At 39.7% G+C, this 18,470-nt stretch overlaps 1 protein-coding gene across 32 annotated transcripts in view; it reads right to left on the bottom strand.

Moving 5' to 3' along the window:
• Positions 1-18,470, bottom strand: part of TCAIM (T cell activation inhibitor, mitochondrial) — an 82,817-nt gene that overhangs the window by 24,308 nt on the left and 40,039 nt on the right. For 24 of the 32 annotated variants that reach the window (XM_005546827.5, XM_065540466.2, XM_074031860.1 and 21 more), the window contains 2 exons: positions 4,303-4,425; positions 149-246 (listed from right to left, as the gene is read on the bottom strand). In XM_005546827.5, coding sequence (XP_005546884.1) covers positions 149-246; positions 4,303-4,425 — 221 coding nt within the window. The remainder of the gene's footprint in view (positions 1-148; positions 247-4,302; positions 4,426-18,470) is intronic. The other 8 variants (XM_074031853.1, XM_074031867.1, XM_074031870.1 and 5 more) reach the window with 1 other exon arrangement.

Raw genomic sequence — 18,470 nt, 5'->3', positions numbered from 1 at the left:
AGCTTAAAGGCTAATTTTATGCCACTGCTTTATTCAAAGAAGAGATTTAAAAGTTCAGCTATGATGAAGTTACTTGGTTTTTCCATTAAAATTTATAGATGTACATAGCAGCTAGGTGATTTTTTAAAAGAAAATGGAAAATGTTTACCTTTTGCTTTTTTAAGTGTTTCCAAATTCTGCTGTGCTAAGCGGCTTAAACTATGCAGCTGGCTACAGCGGTGGGCGACGCCCCAGCTCCTCTGCCACCTAGGCCAACAGAGCACACAAGCATGTTAATAAGTGGCACCCCGAAGAAGGAGCAAGCACTCACCACAACTACTGGAGTCCTTGGGAAGCCAATGAGTCTCTTTCTGAAGCAGGCACATCACATGTTTGGATTGATCATATGTTTCTAAGCTAGCTAATTTTTTTTTTTTTTTTTTTTTTTTTTTTTTTTTTTTTTGAGACGGAGTCTCGCTCTGTCGCCCGGGCTGGAGTGCAGTGGCCGGATCTCAGCTCACTGCAAGCTCCGCCTCCCGGGTTTACGCCATTCTCCTGCCTCAGCCTCCCAAGTAGCTGGGACTACAGGCGCCCGCCACCTCGCCCGGCTAGTTTTTTGTATTTTTTAGTAGAGACGGGGTTTCACCGTGTTAGCCAGGATGGTCTCAATCTCCTGACCTCGTGATCCGCCCGTCTCGGCCTCCCAAAGTGCTGGGATTACAGGCTTGAGCCACCGGCTAGCTAATTTTTAAAGAAGCAACCACATGGAAAATGAATTGTTTACCAGAGGGCAGAAATATTACTACTATGCTCAGGTATCCAAAGATTTAAAATAAGCAAATACATGATGTTTCTATTTAAAAATAAGATGATGAAATGGGAAAACTTTGAAAAAAGTTATTTTTCTTTTTCACATTATTATAATGATGATGGTTTTGTTTTAGATTCAAGTTCCAACTAGGAATTCCAGTTAGGCTTATCAGGTTCTCTTTTCTGTTTTTGAAATAGGGTCTCACTCGGTTGCCCAGGCGGGAGTGCAGTGGTGCAGTCATGGCTCACTGCAGCCTTGACCTCCTCTGCTCAAGAGATCCTCCTACCTCAGCCTCATGAGTAGCTGGGACTAAAGGCATGTGCCACCACGGCTGGCTACTTCAAAAATTTTTTTTGTAGAGACAGGGTTTCACCATGTTGCTCAGGCTGGTCTTGAACACCTGGGCTCAAGTGATCCACCAGCCTCGGCCTCCCAGAGTGTTGGGATTACAGGCGTGAGCCACCGTACCTGACCTCAGGTTCTTTTTATCTCATTCTAGAGAAAGTGATTTTGATGAAATCATGTATATCTGCTCATTTCATAAATTTCATCAATTAATATTAAACCCCAGTGACACATGGAACCTGACATTGACACGATGTCAGAGGCCCTGCTGTGTAACTGTGAAGAGCACTGGTCTTCAGAAAACCCACCTTGGAGTTCTAATTCTGTGGTTTACTGGCTCTGTGACCTTGAACAAGCTGCTTTTAGCCTTCCTAAGGTTTTCACTTGCATGCATGCAAAGTGAGGATGTTTCCTGCTATACAGGTAGTAGACATCAAATGAGGTAATGTGTGTGAAGGAGTCCAGGCATTCAAAACAGGCTCTTAAGAAACACAGGTTCTTCTTTTATCCTAATACTGATTCTGATGAATGTCATTTCCGATAAAATGAAAACTTGTTTAAAAAATTGTTTTTTTCTTTAAACTACAATTTAAAAAGTAAAATATAATTTCAAAGAATATTAATTTTTGGGCCGGGCGCGGTGGCTCACGCCTGTGGTCCCAGCACTTTGGGAGGCCGAGACAGGCGGATCACAAGGTCAGGAGATCGAGACCATCCTGGCTAGCACGGTGAAACCCCGTCTCTACTAAAAAGTACAAAAAAAACTAGCCGGGCGAGGTGGCGGGCGCCTGTAGTCCCAGCTACTCGGGAAGCTGAGGTTGGAGAATGGCGTGAACCCAGGAGGCGGAGCTTGTAGTGAGCCGAGTTCGCGCCACTGCACCCCAGCCTGGGTGACAGAGCAAAGACTCCGTCTCAAAAAAAAAAAAAAAAGAATATTAATTTTTGATTATTTGACATTAAAAAATTTAAGTGACAAAGGTAGTAAATGCTGTTTTCGTTAAAAATGGTGTTCTATATAGGCTGTTTAGAATGAAAAACAATGTCATTAGTTAATGTTTCTGTTTGCTGGAGTTTTGGCTAACTTTTTTTAGCAAGTAAAGAAGCCCTCATGCCCATAGTCCTCAAATGTTATGGTCTCAGGGACCCTTTTATATTCTTAAAAATTGAAAACTCCAAAGAGCTTTAGCTTATGTGGGGGATATATATATATAGATATATATATATATCTATATATATATTTTTTTTTTTTGAGACAGAGTCTTGCTGTGTCGCCCAGGCTGCAGTGCAGTGGTGTGCTCTTGGTTCACCGCAACCTCCATCTTCTGGGTTCAAGCAATTCTCCTGCCTCAGCCGCCTGAGTAGCTGGGATTACAGGCATGCACCATCAGGCCTGGCTAATTTTTGTATTTTTAGTAGAGACGGGGTTTCACCATGTTGGTCAGGCTGGTCTCGAACTCCTGACCTCGTCATCTGCCTGCCTTGGCTGGCTAATCCCAAAGTGCTGGGATTACAGGCGTGAGCCACCGTACCCGGCCAGGTTATATCTATTGACATTTACCATAATATAAATTAAAGCTGAGAAATTTCTCCATAATACTGTAAAATAATATTTATTTCTTTTTTTTTGTTTAAGAAATCCTTTCATTTTCCTCAGTCTGCTTTGACAGATCTTTTAAAATTTCTATTAGAAAAAGTTATTTGCATGCACATTAATTTATTTACCTTATAAACTTTTAAAAATGATCTTACTATTTTTAGTTAGAAAAGTTTATGCTAATAGACTATGGAATGGGAAGAACCCCCTATAATAAAGTTTAATCTGAAAATGATTAGTGTGATGATAAAATAACAGATATATGCATACATTCAAACATTTCACACATGGAAGTCTAAAAGAATGCTTTTGAAATTCTGAATTATCTTATGATGATTTGATTATACAAGAACAGAACATGTAAATACTATCTGTACTCTGTAAACACAGGAAAAAAGGTGTTTTTATGGTACCCAAATAGTCATTTGTTTTAATATAAGAAAAAAAAGTCCTAATAATGAGAATTGAAAACAACAAAACAGGCTATAGCAAAAAGTAACAAAGATGTTTAAACATGAAGACTAGATGACGATTTTTCTGAGTTCTAGTGATGGGAAGTCCAATGACTGAATGACCTGACTCCTCCTTTTCCCTTCCTTAGAGTTTTAAGAACTGTTAAATCTATTCCGCAATAAATTTCAGCATGGATCTTTATATAACTGCAATTTTCAAGTTTATGAAAACTTACTTAAAAAGTTCCGCGATATAATATAGAACCAAGAATACAACATCCATTTTCTCCCTCCCCTCCTCTTTTTAAACTCAAATACTAATCTTTTAAAACACTTATTATTATTTAGAGATGGGGTCTCGCTATGTTGCCCAGGTTGGTCTCAAACTCCTGGCCTCAAGTGATTCTCCTGCCTTGACCTCCCAAAGTGCTGGAAGTATGAGTCACTGTGCCTGGCCTTAAATATCTTATAAGATGGGGGCATAATTATTTTTTATATATTTTGTGTATATGGAATAGGGTATTTTTCCTACAAACTTATTATGTAAAAAAGTTTATTATGCCAAAAATGTCAGTACTTAAGCCTTACTTCTTTATCTATATATAGAAGAAAGAAGTAACATATATATAAATTGAGACGAAGTCTTGCTCTATCACCTAGGCTGCAAGGCAGTGATGCAATTATAGCTCACTGCAGCCTCAAGCTCCTGGGCTTAAGTGATCCTCTTGCCTCATCCTTCCAAGTAGCTGAGACTACAGGTGCAGGCCACCGTGCCTAGCTAATTTTTTTTTTAAGTTTTGTAGAGATAGGGTCTATTAGCCTGTTGCCCAGGCTAGTCTTGAACTCCTGGGCTCAAGTGATCCTCCCACCTTGGCCTCCCAAAGTGCTCGGATTACAGGCAAGAGCCACTGTGCACAGCCTTACTTCAATATTTAAAATAAGAAATTACTAAGAGTTTTCTTACACAGATGAACATTTCATGATGTTCATAAAGATAATTGAAGAGTACTCAGCTATCAGAGCAAAAGTTAAAGATGCAAATATTTAGCTGCTGAAAAGCTTATCAGTTGGTAATTCATATTCATTTTAATTTCTAAATTAGGTTCTCTCTTCTTTATTACCTGATATCTGACAGTTGCAATTGATGAGACAGTTCATCTTTTAAACGATCTAGTTCTTTTCTAAGTGGCAAACTGTTCTTTAGCTTTTTAACAGCACTTTTCCCATTGTTATCTAACCAGGATCTAGAAGGAAAAGAGAGAGAGGGAGATATATATATGTATATATATATATATATATATACACACAGACTCTTTATAATACTAACCATAATATAAGTATTTCTACTATTAAAAGACACATGTATGCACTTGCATATTCACAATAGCAAAGACTTGGAATCAACCTAATCAATAGATTGGATAAAGAAAATGTGGTATATATATACGATGGAATACTATGCAGCCATAAAAAAGAATGAGTTCTTGTATTTCATGGGAACATGGATGAAGCCGGAGGCTATCATCCTTAGCAAACTAACACAGGAACAGAAAACCAAATACTGCATGTTCTCACTTATAAACAGGAGCTAAATGATGAGACCACATGGACACAAAGACGGGAACAACAGACACTGGGGCCCACTTGAAGGTAGAGGATAGAAGAGAGGATCAGTAAAAACAACTATAGGGTACTAGGCTTAGTACCTAGGTAACAAAATGAACTGTACAACAAACCCCTGTGGTGAGAGTTTATTTATATAACAAACCTACACATTAAAAAAAAGAACCTAAAAGTTAAAAAAAATTGTACTAAAAAAAAAAAGGACACATACATTATCTTAAAGCAGCCCCAGTGTTAAACCGAGTTTTCAATCAAACCTTTACTTCTACCTATTCTTTTTCAGAAATACCTACTTTTAAAATAAGTTGCTTGGAGAACTGCCAACACCTGTCAAATCATATTCTATGCAACTTCCTTTGCATATTAAAAAATTAAATTTTAATTATATCAAACCTGTCACTAGATTTCTAGATATAATTTTTTTTAATTAAAAATACTTCAAAGTGTGTTTATTACAACCTTCAGTAAGCTATACTAGATCTTCACTGATGTCAGTCATACACATATGGGAGGGTAGAACTAATTATGGAATAAGTGACCAAATATTATAATAGAGCTAAAAAGGTGTAAAAGTCAAACTCAACAGACATATCTGATGAGACTAGTGACAATTAAGAGGCAATGGGTCCTATGAAGGAATATGAAAAGATTACTTTGTGGATTCTAGCTGGGTGGACTCCAGTTTCTGCCTTTTTAGTCTTGGATACTACTACCCTGAGCTCCCAATGCTTATTCCCTCATCCCTGTAACCTAGTCCCTCTGACTGGTCAGACCTTACCAATCTAGTCATTTTGCCACACCCTCCTTCCAGGAGGGCCTCTTCACTACCCTGGTGCTCAGTGACACCTCCATTCCTTTCCACCCAACCAAATGTCCAGTTTCAGTCTCGTCTCAACTATATCAACTCTATAATAAGCTCAGCAGAAAGATGTTCTCTAAACCTGTATTTCTTAGAATGTTTACCTCAATAGTCTTACAAGAACTAAATATCAAAAATGCTTTGGCCGGGTGTGGTGGCTCAAGTCTGTGATCCCAGAACTTTGGGAGGCTGAGGTGGGCGGATCATGAGGTCAGGAGTTCGAGACCAGCCTGGCCAACGTGCTGAAACCCCATATCTACTAAAAAATACAAAAAATTAGCCGGGCGTGTTGGTGTGCACCTGTAATCCCAGCTACTTAGGAGGCTGAGGCAGAAGAATCGCTTGAACCGGGAGGCGGAGGTTGCAGTGAGCTGAGATCACGCCACTGCACTCCAGAGCTTGGGTGACAGAGTGAGACTCTGTCCAAAAATTAAAAAAAAAAAAAAAAAAATCTTTAAGGATTAGAAGATAGCTTTCAGCAAACAGCTGAAAGCCTGTGTGGCCTTCTAGAGAGCAGCACCACCTCTGTAGAAACCGTCTCTCACTTGGTGCTATAATCATGACACAAGGGTGCTTGTTAGTGCTCAGGGTCACTGGCTACCCAAGGGAAGTCCAGAGAAATGAGTGACCTGGATGGAGTCCTGGGAGGCTGACAAGCTGCTGCAGGAGTGGGTGGTGAGGGGGCAGGGACAGAATGGTAGTGACTCTGGGCTGAGGGGAACATTTCAGATTCCAAAACAAAGTGGTGGGGAGTGGGCCCTAGGCATTACTATGCAAGAGAAAACTCCAGGAAAACCAGAGGTTCCCTTTCTTCTTCTTATTTTTTTGTACAGACTAGGTCTCACTTTGGTGCCCAGGCTGGCCCCAAACTTCTGTGCTCAAGGGATTCTCCTGCCTCAGCCCGCCAAAATGCTAGGATTATAGGCATGAGCCACCATTTTTTCTTAAAAAAATTTTTTTTAATTGGCTGTGCTAATCTTCTCTGTATTGTTCCAATTTTTTTGAGATGGGGTCTAACTATGTTGCCCAGGCTGGAATAGATTGGTGTGATCATGGCTCACCGCAGTCTCGACCTCCTGGGCTCAAGTGATCCTCTAGCCTTAGCCTCTCTAGTAGCTGGGGCTATAAGCATGTGCTACCATGCCCACCTAATTTTTTAAAATTATTATTTGTAGAGATGAGGTCTTGCTATGTTGCCCAAACTGGTCTTGAACTCCTGGACTCAAGTGATCTTCCCGCATTGGCATCCCAAAGTGCTGGCATTAAAGGCATGAGCCACTATACCTGGCCTCATTCCATTTTTAGTATATGTACTGCTGAAGGGAGCACTAGGTTCCTTAATAGTCACTTTATATGTTTTAGATGTTGTGATCTAAAGCATTTAAAAAATTATCAAGTTTAGAATATTGAAAATGACAAATCATTATGCATCTATTAAACATTTATCCTGAATGCCTGACATTGTGCTGTGCTGGAATTACAAGGAAGATAAAGTCCTTGTTTTAAAGGAAGACACATTTAATAAGGAATATAGAGATAAGCAATTAGAATAGAAGAAATTATTCCTGGAAGATTCTGTAGAACAGGTAGTATGTGATCTGGAACCCAAAAGATGTATCAGATCTTTCCAGGTAGGTGAGAGAGAATGGCATGTCAATCATAATAGTGCACAAAGATCTATGAGATGAGCCAGTATGCCCAGATGACAGGATGCTTAGAGGGAGAGAAGGGCATAAGAGACTGGAGAGGGACTACGGGTAAAGTGGGGTCAGACCATGAAGGGTCTTACACACTGAGAAAGGGAATTGTAAGTTTATCCTCTAGGTGAAAGCGTTCAATGTTTTTTTTTTTTTTTTTTTTTTTTTAAATTCACTGACTTTGCATAGCAATTAATAATCCTTCCTATACCCTCTTTAAGAATACTGGTAAACATTTTGTCACTTCTGCATGGCATGTGATTAAGCAGGTAAATATATCTTAATTTATATCACTACTATTGGATATGGCATTACAATTTTCCAACTTTTCCACACTTATTAAGTAATAAATATTGTTCAACTTACTTTAAATCATGTAAGAGAAAGCACGATTTATTGACATATGAATTATCAAATGACACACTATGTTTGGTTTGGGGCCCAAATGTTTTGCAACATAGATTAAAATATGATCTTATAGATTCATGAATTGATTTTTGGAATTCTTACATTTAATGTATAAAAATCAACTGGTCTAGCTTAACAATATTTGTGTTTTGTTTCTAAAAACTGAAGTAAAAACAAAGACTCTCAACATGGTTTTTGTTTTTATTATTATTTTTTGAGACGGAGTCTCACTGTGTCACCCAGGCTGGAGTGCAGTGGCATGATCTCAGCTCACTGCAACCTCCGCCTCCCAGGTTGGAGTGATTCTTCTGCCTCAGCCTCCTGAGTAGCTGGGACTACAGGTGGGCACCACCATGCCCGGCTAATTTTTGTATTATTAGTAGAGACGGGGCTTCACCATATTGGCCAGACTGGTCTTGAACTCCTGACCTCGTAATCCACTCACCTTGGCCTCCCAAAGTGTTGGGATTACAGGCGTGAGCCATCGCGCCTGGCCATGGTTTTTAATATATACAGATATAAAGATATATGTTTCCTGGCTCTGGCCACTGAGAGGATTAGTAGTAACTGAGCACATGTAGCACTGAGATGTTGGTGTCTATAAACCAATCCCTACTAGAAAGAGCCAGAGCTTCCTGGCAAAACTCCTGAATCAAACTTTGGAGCAGGAACAGTACAGATGAACCTGGAACAACTTGGTGAACCAGAAAGTAAGGGAATAATAGGAAAGATGGGAACATAGGCACTTCATATAGTCCCCATATGAAGAGATGATGAAATGAAGAAATCAGTATGTGGCAACCAGCAGAGTAATATGTGATTCAAGCAAGAATCATCAATGAATATTAGAGCAAGTGAGGTAGTAAAAATCTAAGGAGTAAAAGGATATTTATATAGCCCTAAATATCTCCTTAACAGAAGCTAATTAAAGGAAAAAAAATCATAACTTCCTGGAAGAAATTAGTATCATTAGTAATGGGTTACATAAACATCTCATACCTCCTACATAATCCACTGAAAACACCACAACATCATTTCTGGGGTAGGCCTGTGAAAAACTCTGACTGTAATTATGAGGAAACATCAGATAAACAAATGGTAAGACATTCTACAAAATAATTGGCTTGTATTCATCAAGGTAATGAAAGACAAGAACACACTGAGGAACTGTTTCAGATTAAAAAAGACTAAAGAGATTTGACAACCAAATGTGGCTCATGATTTGGGATTTTCTTTTCCTAATAAAGGGCAGCGCTCAGAAAATGAGTGACATTTGAATAACATCTCGGGGTTAGCTAACAGTATTGTCATAAGTGTTAACTTTTTAATTTTTATTATTTTCCAAGATAATGTTTTTATATTTAAAAAATGTACAACCTAGGTATTCAAGGGTAAAGGGACATTGTGGCTGCAACTTACTCAAATGGGTCAGAGAAAAAATGTATATAAATATACATATATAATTTCAATATTTAAATATATATATAATGATAAAGCAAATGTACATTTGAGGAATTTGGGTGGAAGTTACATGGGACTTCTTTATATTATTTCTGCAAATTTTCTTTCTTTTTTTAATTTTAGTCTCTACCTTTTTTATTTTAGAGACAGGGACTTGCTCTGTTGCCCAGGCTGGAGTACAACAGCACAATCATAGTGTCATGGGATCCTTGGGGTGTCGCTTTTCCAGCTGGAAACCTCTGTGGTTGGTAGTGTCCTTGCCTGAGTTTGGCTCAGGCCCACTGGGCTCATTCTGCCCGCTTGGCCTGGCAGGCTGCACTTAGCTCACACTACTGGCCTAGATCCCACGTCTGCCAAGGGCCAGCCAGGCACACAGTGGCAAGGGGTGTGTGAGTGAACGCAGGGTCCAGCCACTGTGCACAGCCAGGTGTGCTGACTGCAGTGGGGCAGGCAAACCCATGCACCAGCACAGGCGTTGGCTCCATGCAAGGCTGCAGATGACCAGGTGTACCACTGTGGGAACCGAGGAACGTGGTGGTTCCTGGAAGCTTGGAGACACCAGGAACCACAGGGCCCCAAAGAGGGTGTCACAGCCCTGGCTTGGGGAGCCCCTAGGTCTGGCCTCCCCGAAGGGCTGCAGCTTTTCTCTCCTTGTCACTTGTAATGTAGTGAGCAGGGGGCGTGTTTCAGCTCTGTTTGTGTTACAGCTCTTTAAGTCCCACCATTAGGTGTTCACAAGTTCTTGTCCCATGTCCAGGAAGAATGAGGTATGTGGCCAACCGGAGGATGAGCAAGTCAGAGAGGAGCTTCACTGAGTCATAGAACAGCTCTCAGGAGACCTGGGGTAGCTCCTTTCTGCAGGCAGGTCATCCCCATGAGTGTCCAGCTCTCAGCAGAGAAGAGACGCACAGTGGGTAGCTCCTTTTCACAGGCAGGCTGTCTCAACATTGAGGAGACCTGAAGTGGGTAACTCCTTCCTGCAGCTGGTAGTCCCAATGCTGGCATGAGTCTGGCTGAGTTCAGGGTTTTTATGTGCTCAGAAAGGTTTTTCCCGGTGGGCCTGGAAAAAGCACCATCCAATTGGCCAAACCTTCATCAACGAAGTCTTCACTCTGGGCCATGGACTTCACCTGGAACTGGCAGCCCAGTCCCCACACTTCAGGCTGTTCCTGGCTTGAAGGTGGGGTTTCATCAGGGCCCTGGCCCTTTCTGCCTAGAAACCTGCCTCTGGCCATCAACATGCCATCCATGGTGCCCAGGCTCTTTGTGCTGAGGGGCACCTGCAGGCTTGGGCCAAGCTGCCCTCAGCCACCCTCACCATGCCTCCCTCCCATGCTCATCAGCACCCAAAGTCTGGAGGGGACAGAGACAGCAGGGGGCTGGTGTGTCAGCACCACCCTGGTCAGGTTGTGACAGCGCCCAGGCTCTGCCACAACTTTGCTCTGCACCTGAGCGGGCACTGGGAGTGGGGAGAGGTCAGGGAGTGGGAGCAGGTACTTCTGGGCTGGCAGGGGCGGGGGTTCCCAGGCCCCTGAAAGCCCAGAGACGTCCCAGTCCAGAGTGGGTGGCTGGGCAGCTGCAGCTGTGCCAGGGAGCATGTGGCTCCCACCCTACCAATTCAGTAGGAGGCAGGGCTCCTGCCTGTTCCCAGCCCACACCAGCTCTGTAGAGCATGCAGCCCTGGCCACGTCTCTCCTGCTGCAGCGAGCGTCTTAGCAGTGGCTGCTCCAGATGGGGCTGCTGCTGCCATCAATAGCTCACTGTAACTTTGAACTCCTGGGCTCAAGCAATCCTCCTACTTGGCCTCAGGAATCGAAAGAACTACAGGTGTGGCTAATTTTAAAGTTTTTTTTTTTTTTTTCCCCAGCTTCTAGCTCTGTTGCCCAGGCTGATGGACAGTGGTGCAATCTCAGCTCACTGCAACCTTCGCCTCCCGGGCTCAAGTGATTCTCCTGTCTCAGCCTCTTGAGTAGCTGGGATTATAGGTGCGAGCCAGTCTGCCTGGCCCTATTCCTGCACATTTTCTTTGGGTCTGAAATTATGTCAAAATTAAAATTAAAAAATAGCTTAAAAAAAAAGAAAGTGTAAGTTGCTGGCTACTGTTTGTAAGCATTTCTCTAGAGAAAAAAAAATAATTGTAGAGAATGTCTTTATTCTTGAATATGTGAAACACAAAACTGAAAATAAAATCAACAAAAGCATTTTTTTTTAGTTTTGGTGCTTATGTACAAGAGACACCAACTTGTGTTTCTGAATTTTAATCAAATCAATGCAACTATCAGTGCAACTGTCAGGTGAAGGTAATCAGAGACAAATTTTCAGATTTTTTTTTTTTTTTTTTTGAGACGGAGTCTTGCTCTGTTGCCCAGGCTGGAGTGCAGCGGTGTGATCTCGGCTCACTGCAAGCTCTGCCCCCTGGATTCATGCCATTCTCCTGCCTTAGCCTCCTGTGTAGCTGGGACTACAGGCACCCACCACCATGCCCAGTGTTTTTTGTATTTTTAGTAGAGACGGGGTTTCACTGTGTTCGCCCGGATGGTCTCGATCTCCTGACCTCATGATCTGCCCGCCTCGGCCTCCCAAAGTGCTGGGATTACAGGTGTGAGCCACCGCACCCAGCCTTTCAGAATTATTTTTTATGCTCCTTAACTTTTTCAGGATCAGCAGTCCCTGTATTTTTCTTTAAAACAATTTAAATAAGTATATGGATCTATTTCTTAGGGTAAAACACTCTGCACAAAACCATCTACAGTAAAGTGAGAGTCTCTCTTCTCAGCTCATACCCATCAGGACATTTTCTCAACCATGTCCTCCAATATTCTGTAAATATGACAAGAGACTTCATATCCTTATAATTTATTTTCTATTTACATTAGATAGAGCTGGTTTCTTTTGTTGGCAATCAAAAACTTTTGACTAATAAAATTCCATTTGATTTTCTTAGTGACAATCCTAAGTAGTGCAAGTGTATCTCTGCCTTTCCAGTATTTACATGTCCCATTTCTGTTTCTTATTATACATTGGCTGGACTCTCCAGGACAAATACATTGTAGAGGTGATAGCAGGCATTCTGGCTGGCTTGTTTCTCCACAGTTCTGAGCTCATCTGCTTTCTATCTTCCAAAAATTCCTAAAAATGTGTCTATTAGTATTTTCTTATTTATCAAGCTCCATGAAATTTAATAAATGCCTGTATTTGCAGGCTACCAACTGGGATCTCCTCTAAATAATGCATGAGCTATTAAGGGGAATGATGTGATCAAAGCCTTTGGTAAAGTTGGGAATATAGAAGGAATGTAGAATCTAGGTTGCCGTGAAGAGAAACTGGCGGTAGAAAGATCCTTAGGAAGTTATTCCAATAGTCTAGAGAAAAATGAATGTAGCAATGAGGATTCCCATTAAACAACTTTGAATGATCTGTTCCCACATCAAGCAAAAACTACGAAAACTGGAAGTAAGCCAAGAGCTAGATTTACTTGAAAATCTTTCTGAGCTCCCTAATGTATGTCCTGTGATTGGCTGTAATACTTATTCAGTATTCCTTTTTGGACCAATCACAGCCTATTTGTATAATAATTTATCTCTACATGTCTTATGTCCCCCATTATCCTATTACCCCCAGGAGGAAAGATGAGTCTTTTATTATCTAATGTGTACTTAATCTGAATGTCATCACAGTGAGATCACTAGACAGCATGAAATTTGACTATAAATTAAACCATAAGGCAAATAGAAAAGAATACCTTCCTGATCAATGTGGAAACACATGGTTACCTTGTCTAACCATACTTTAGGTCAGAAATAAAGTTCTAAATTACTCTCTAAATGAGAATACTTTATTGGATTTTTAAAGGATCATTACTGCCTGAAGTTGTCACACAAATCATTTTAATTCTTAGCTTAATTTTATAATCACAGACATTTAAAAATTCAGAGCCTTTGTTTTCAATGGTGAGTCCAATTAATTACTATTGAGATAAAAGAGAAATCTCATATTTATTCCATAGTAAAATACCAAGTAAGCCAGAATGTTTAACCTCTACTAAGTAAGAACTTTTTAAAAAATGCTGATTTTATAAAAAATGAAATTACCTATAAACAAGTAAATACTAATTAGTAATCACTAATATATTTTTCCTAATTATTTTTTTCTTTTTTTAAAGACAGAGTCTTACTCTGCTGCCCAGGTTAGAGTGCAGTGGTGTGATCATGCCTAGCTAATTAGCTTGGCTAATTAATTTTTTTTTTTTTTTAAGAGACAGGGTCTTGCCATGTTGCCCATGCTGATCTTGAACTCCTAAGATCAAGTGATCCTCCTGCCTCAGCCTTCCAAAGTGCTGGGATTATAGGCATAAGCCACTGCACCCAGCCCCTTAACCATTTTTAAGTGTACAGTTCAGTGGTATTAAGTACATTAACATTGTTGTGCAACTATCACCACCATCAGTCTTCAGAATTCTTTTCATCTTGCACAACTCAAACTCTGTACCCATTAAACACTAATGCCCCCTTTCCCTCCCTCCAGCCCCTGGCAACCACTGTTCTATTTTCTGTCTCTATGAATCTGACTACTCCTTGTACTTCACATAAGTAGAATCATACACCATTTGTCTTTTTATGACTGGTTTATTTCATGTAGCACAATGTCCTCAAGGTTCATATGTTGTAGACGGTGTCAGAATTCCTTCCTTTTTAAGGCTAACATTCCACTGTACGAGTATATCAAATTTTGCTTATCCATTCATCCACTGATGGACACTTGGGTTGCTTCCACCTTTTGGCTACTGTGAATAATGCTGCTATGAACATGGGTATACAAATATCTACTTGAGACACTGCTCTCAATTTTGTGGTAAATCTATAGTTAAGTTTTTGAGGAATCACCATATCATTTTCCATAGCAGCTGCACCATTTCACATTTTCACCAACAGTGCACAAGGGTTCCAGTTTCTCCACACCCTCATCAACCCTTGCTATTTTGTTTTTTTTGGACAGTAGCCATTCTAATGGGTGTGAGTAGGTACTTCACTGTAGTTTTAATTTGCATTTCCGTAGTGATTAATGATGTTGAGTATCTTTTCATGTGCTTATTGGCCATTTATATACCTTCTTTGGAGAAATGTCTATTCAAGTCCTTTGCCCATTGTTGAAATGGGTTTTTTGCTGGTTGTTGAGTTTTAGGAGTTCTCTATCTATTCTGGATATCAATTCCTTTATCAGATATATGAGTTGCAAACATTTTCTCTCATTTTGTGGGTTGCCATTTTACTGATAGTGTCTTTTAGTGCACAAACTTTAAAAATGTTCATGAAATCCAATTTGTCTATTTTTCTTTTGCTGCCTGTGTTTTAGGTGTTATATCCAAGAAATCACTGGCAAATCCAATGTCATGAATCTTCTGCCCTATGTTTTCTTCTAAGAGTTTTATAGCTTATGTCTTATATTTTGGTCAAAGATCCATTTTGAGTTAATTTTAGTATAAGTCGGTGTCCAACTTCATTCCTTTGCATGTGGCCAGTTTTCCCAGTACCGTTTGTTGAAAAGATTATGTTTTCCCCATTCAGTGGTCTTGGCATTCTTGTTGAAAACCAGTTGACCATATATGCAAGGATTTAATGCTGTATTCCCTATTCTACTCCATTAGTCTGTATGTTTGTGTATTTTTCTTTTTATAGAGATGGGGGTCTCACTATAGTGCCTGGGCTGGTTGGCTCAAGTAATCCTTCTGCTTCAGCCTCCCGAAGTGCTGGGATTACAGAAATGAGTCACCACACCTGGCCTATATGTCTTTTTTAATGCCAGTATCACAATGCTTTGTTTACTATAGCTTTGTAGTAAGTTTTGAAGTGAGGAAATGTGAGTCCTCTAGCTTTGCTCTTCTTTTTCAAGATTGTTTTGGCTATTTGAGGTCCCCTGAAATTCTAATTTTAGGATGGGTTTTTCTATTTGTGTGAAAAATGTCATTGGGATTTTGACAGGGATTGCATTAAATCTGTACATTGCTTTGGGTATTGACATCTTAATATTATCTTCGGATCCATGATCATAGAATGCCTTTCCATTTATTTATATCTTCTCTAATTTCTTTCAGAAATGTTTTATAGTTTTCATTGTACTACAAGTCTTTCATCTCTTCAGTCAATTTCTAAGCATTTTATCCTTTCTGATGCTATTGTAAATGGAACTGTTTTTGTAATTCCCTTTTTGGATTCATTGCTAGTATACAGAAATGCAATTAATTTTTGTGTATTGTATCCTGCTAAGTTGCTGAATTTGCTTATTAGTTCTAATAGATTCTCAGTGGAATCTTCAGAGTTTTCTATGTATAAGACCACTATCATCTGTGAACAGATAATTTTACCTCTTCCTTTCCAAGTAGATGACTTTAATTTCTTTTTCTTGCCTAATTGCTCTAAGACTTCCAGTAGTATGATGAATAAAAGTGGTGAAAGTAGGCATCCTTGCCTACTTCCTTATGTTACATGAAAAACTTCAGTCTTTTACTATTGAGAATGATGTTTGATGTGGGTTTTCACATATAGCTTTTATTATGTTGATGTAGTTTCCTTTATTTCTGGTTTATTGTTTTTAGGACGAAAGGATGTTCAATTTTGTCAAACGCTTTTTTTCTGCATAATGATCATTCTAGATGATTTAAATGACCATGTGGGGTTTCTCCTTCATTCTGTTAGTGTGTATCACACTGATTGATTTTGTATGTTGAACCATCCTTGTACTCTAGGAATATATCCCACTTGGTCATGGTATAGAATCCTTTTAATATGCTGCTGAATTAATTTTTCTAGGATCTTTTGAAGCTTTTTGCATTAATATTCATAAAGCATATTGATCTGTGGTTTTCTTTCCTTGTAGTGTCTTTGTCTGTCTTTGGTATCAGGGTAATGCTGGTCTCACAGAATGAGTTAGGGAGTGTTCCTTCTTCAGTTTCTTTTTGAAAAGTTTGAGAAGTATTGCTGTTAAATGTTTGGTAGAATTTGCCAGTGAAGCCATCCAGTTCAGGGCTTTTCTTTGTTGGGAAATTTAAAATTACTGTCTCAGTCTCATTTTCTTATTTCTTTGTGGTTTAGTCTTGGTAGATTTTGTGTTTCTAGAAATCTGTCCATTTGATCTAGGTTATCCAATTTGTTGGTGTACAAATGCCCATGGTACTCTCTTATAATCTTTATTTCTGTGGAATTGGTAGTAATGTCCCTACTTTCATTTCTGATTTTAGTAATTTGAGTCTTCTTTCTTTCTTAGTCCATCTAGCTAAAGGTTTGTCAATTTTGCTGATCTTTTCAAAGAACCAACTTTTGGTTTTGTTGATTTTCTCTATCATTTTTCTATTCTGTTTATCTAATATCTATTTTGATTATCTGCTCTAATCTTTATTATTTCCCTCCTTCCACTAGTTTTGGGTTTAGTTTATTTTTCTTTCTCTAATCCCATAAGGTGTAAAGTTAGACTGTTGATTTGAGATCTTTCTTGTTTTTTAAATGTGTTTATAGCTATAAATTTCCCCCTTAGCATCGCTTCACTGAATTTGTTGTGTCCCGTAAATTTTGGTACCTTGTGTTTTTGTTTTCATTCATCTATATTTTATTTTTTGCTCAAAATTGTTAATCATACATTTTATTCTTTTTTTAATTTTCAGGGTACATTCAGTAACGTAATATTCATATAATTTGTAAAAATCATATCAGTGTAATCGCTATATTCATCACCTTAAATCTTCCTTTTATTGTAGAAACATTTCAATTATTCTCTTCTAGCTATTCTGAAATACACAATTGATGATTGTAAACTATAGTCACATACTGATCTATCAGACAGATCTTACTTTTTTCTATCAAACTGTATATTTGGACCCATCAATCAACCTCTCTTCATATCCCCCTGAAGATTTTCCCCTCCTTTTTCTCCTAAAAGTCTTAGTACTTTACATTTTACATTTAAGTCTATGATTTATTTGGGTTAAAATTCTTAATTTTTTTTTTTTAGGTTTGGGGCACATGTGCAGGTTAACAAAGGCAAACTCATGTCACAGGGGTCTCACATACAGACCATTTCATCACCCAGGTACTAAACATAGTACCTGATAGTTATTGTTCCTAATCCTCTCCCTCCTCCCACTCTCCTCCCTAGATATAATTTTAACTTTTATTTTAGATTTGGGAGTACATGTGCAGGTTTGTTACATGGGCGTATTGTAACATGCTGGGGTTTGGGGTATGATTCATCCTGTCACCCAGGTATTGAGTGTAGCATAGAACCTGATAGTTAGAAACCCCTTCCCCTCTCTCTCCCTCCCCGCTCTAGTTATCCCCAGTGTCTGTTGTTCTCCCTATTGTGCCCATTGGTTCTCATTATTTTGTTCCCACTTATAAGTAAGAACATGTGGTGTCTGGTTTTCTGTTCCCACATTAGTTTGCTAAAGACAATGGCCTCCAGCTCCATCCATGTTCCTGCAAAGGACATGATCTCATTCTTTTTTATGGCCACATAGCATTCCATTATGTATATGTACCACATTTCCCTTAGCCAGTCCCAGTCCACTGATGGGCATTGAGGTTGACTCCATGTTTTTGCTATTGCAAACAGTGCTGCAATGAAGATATGTCAGCATGTGTGTTTACGGGAGAATGATTTACATTCCTTTGGGTATACACCCTGTAGTGAGATTGCTGGGTTGAATGTTAGTTGTTTTAAGTTCTTTGAGGAATTGCCACACTACTTTCTACAATGCTTTAACTAATTTACACTCCTACCAACACTAAATAAGCATTCCTTTTTTTCCACAACCTGACCACAGCATCTGTTATTTATTTATTTATTTGAGACAGGGCCTTGCTCTGTCATCCAGGCTGGAGTGCAATGGCACAATCTTGGCTCACTGCAGCCTCTGCATGCACCCCACCCCACCCTCCCCACCGAGGCCCAGGCTCAAGCGATCCTCCTGCCTCAGCCTCCCCAATAGCTGGGACTACAGGCACATGGCACGAAGCCTGGCTATTTTTTTGTATTTTTGGTAGAGAGGGGGTCTCATCATGTTGCCCAGGGTGGTCTTAAACTCCTGAGTTCAAGCAATCTCCCCACTTTGGCCTCCCAAAGTGCTGGGATTACAGGTGTGGGCAACTGTGCCTGACCTGGCTTTTTAATGCTAGCCATTCTAACTGGTGTGAGATGGTATCCCATTGTGGTTTTAATTTGCCCCTCCCCCCCTTTTTTTTTGGAAACGGAG

The sequence above is a fragment of the Macaca fascicularis genome, chromosome 2 (assembly GCF_037993035.2).
Source record: "Macaca fascicularis isolate 582-1 chromosome 2, T2T-MFA8v1.1".
NCBI classification, from domain to species: domain Eukaryota; kingdom Metazoa; phylum Chordata; class Mammalia; order Primates; family Cercopithecidae; genus Macaca; species Macaca fascicularis.
The sequence above is the reverse complement of the archived record's forward strand: the minus strand, read 5'-3'. Positions and strand labels throughout refer to the sequence as shown.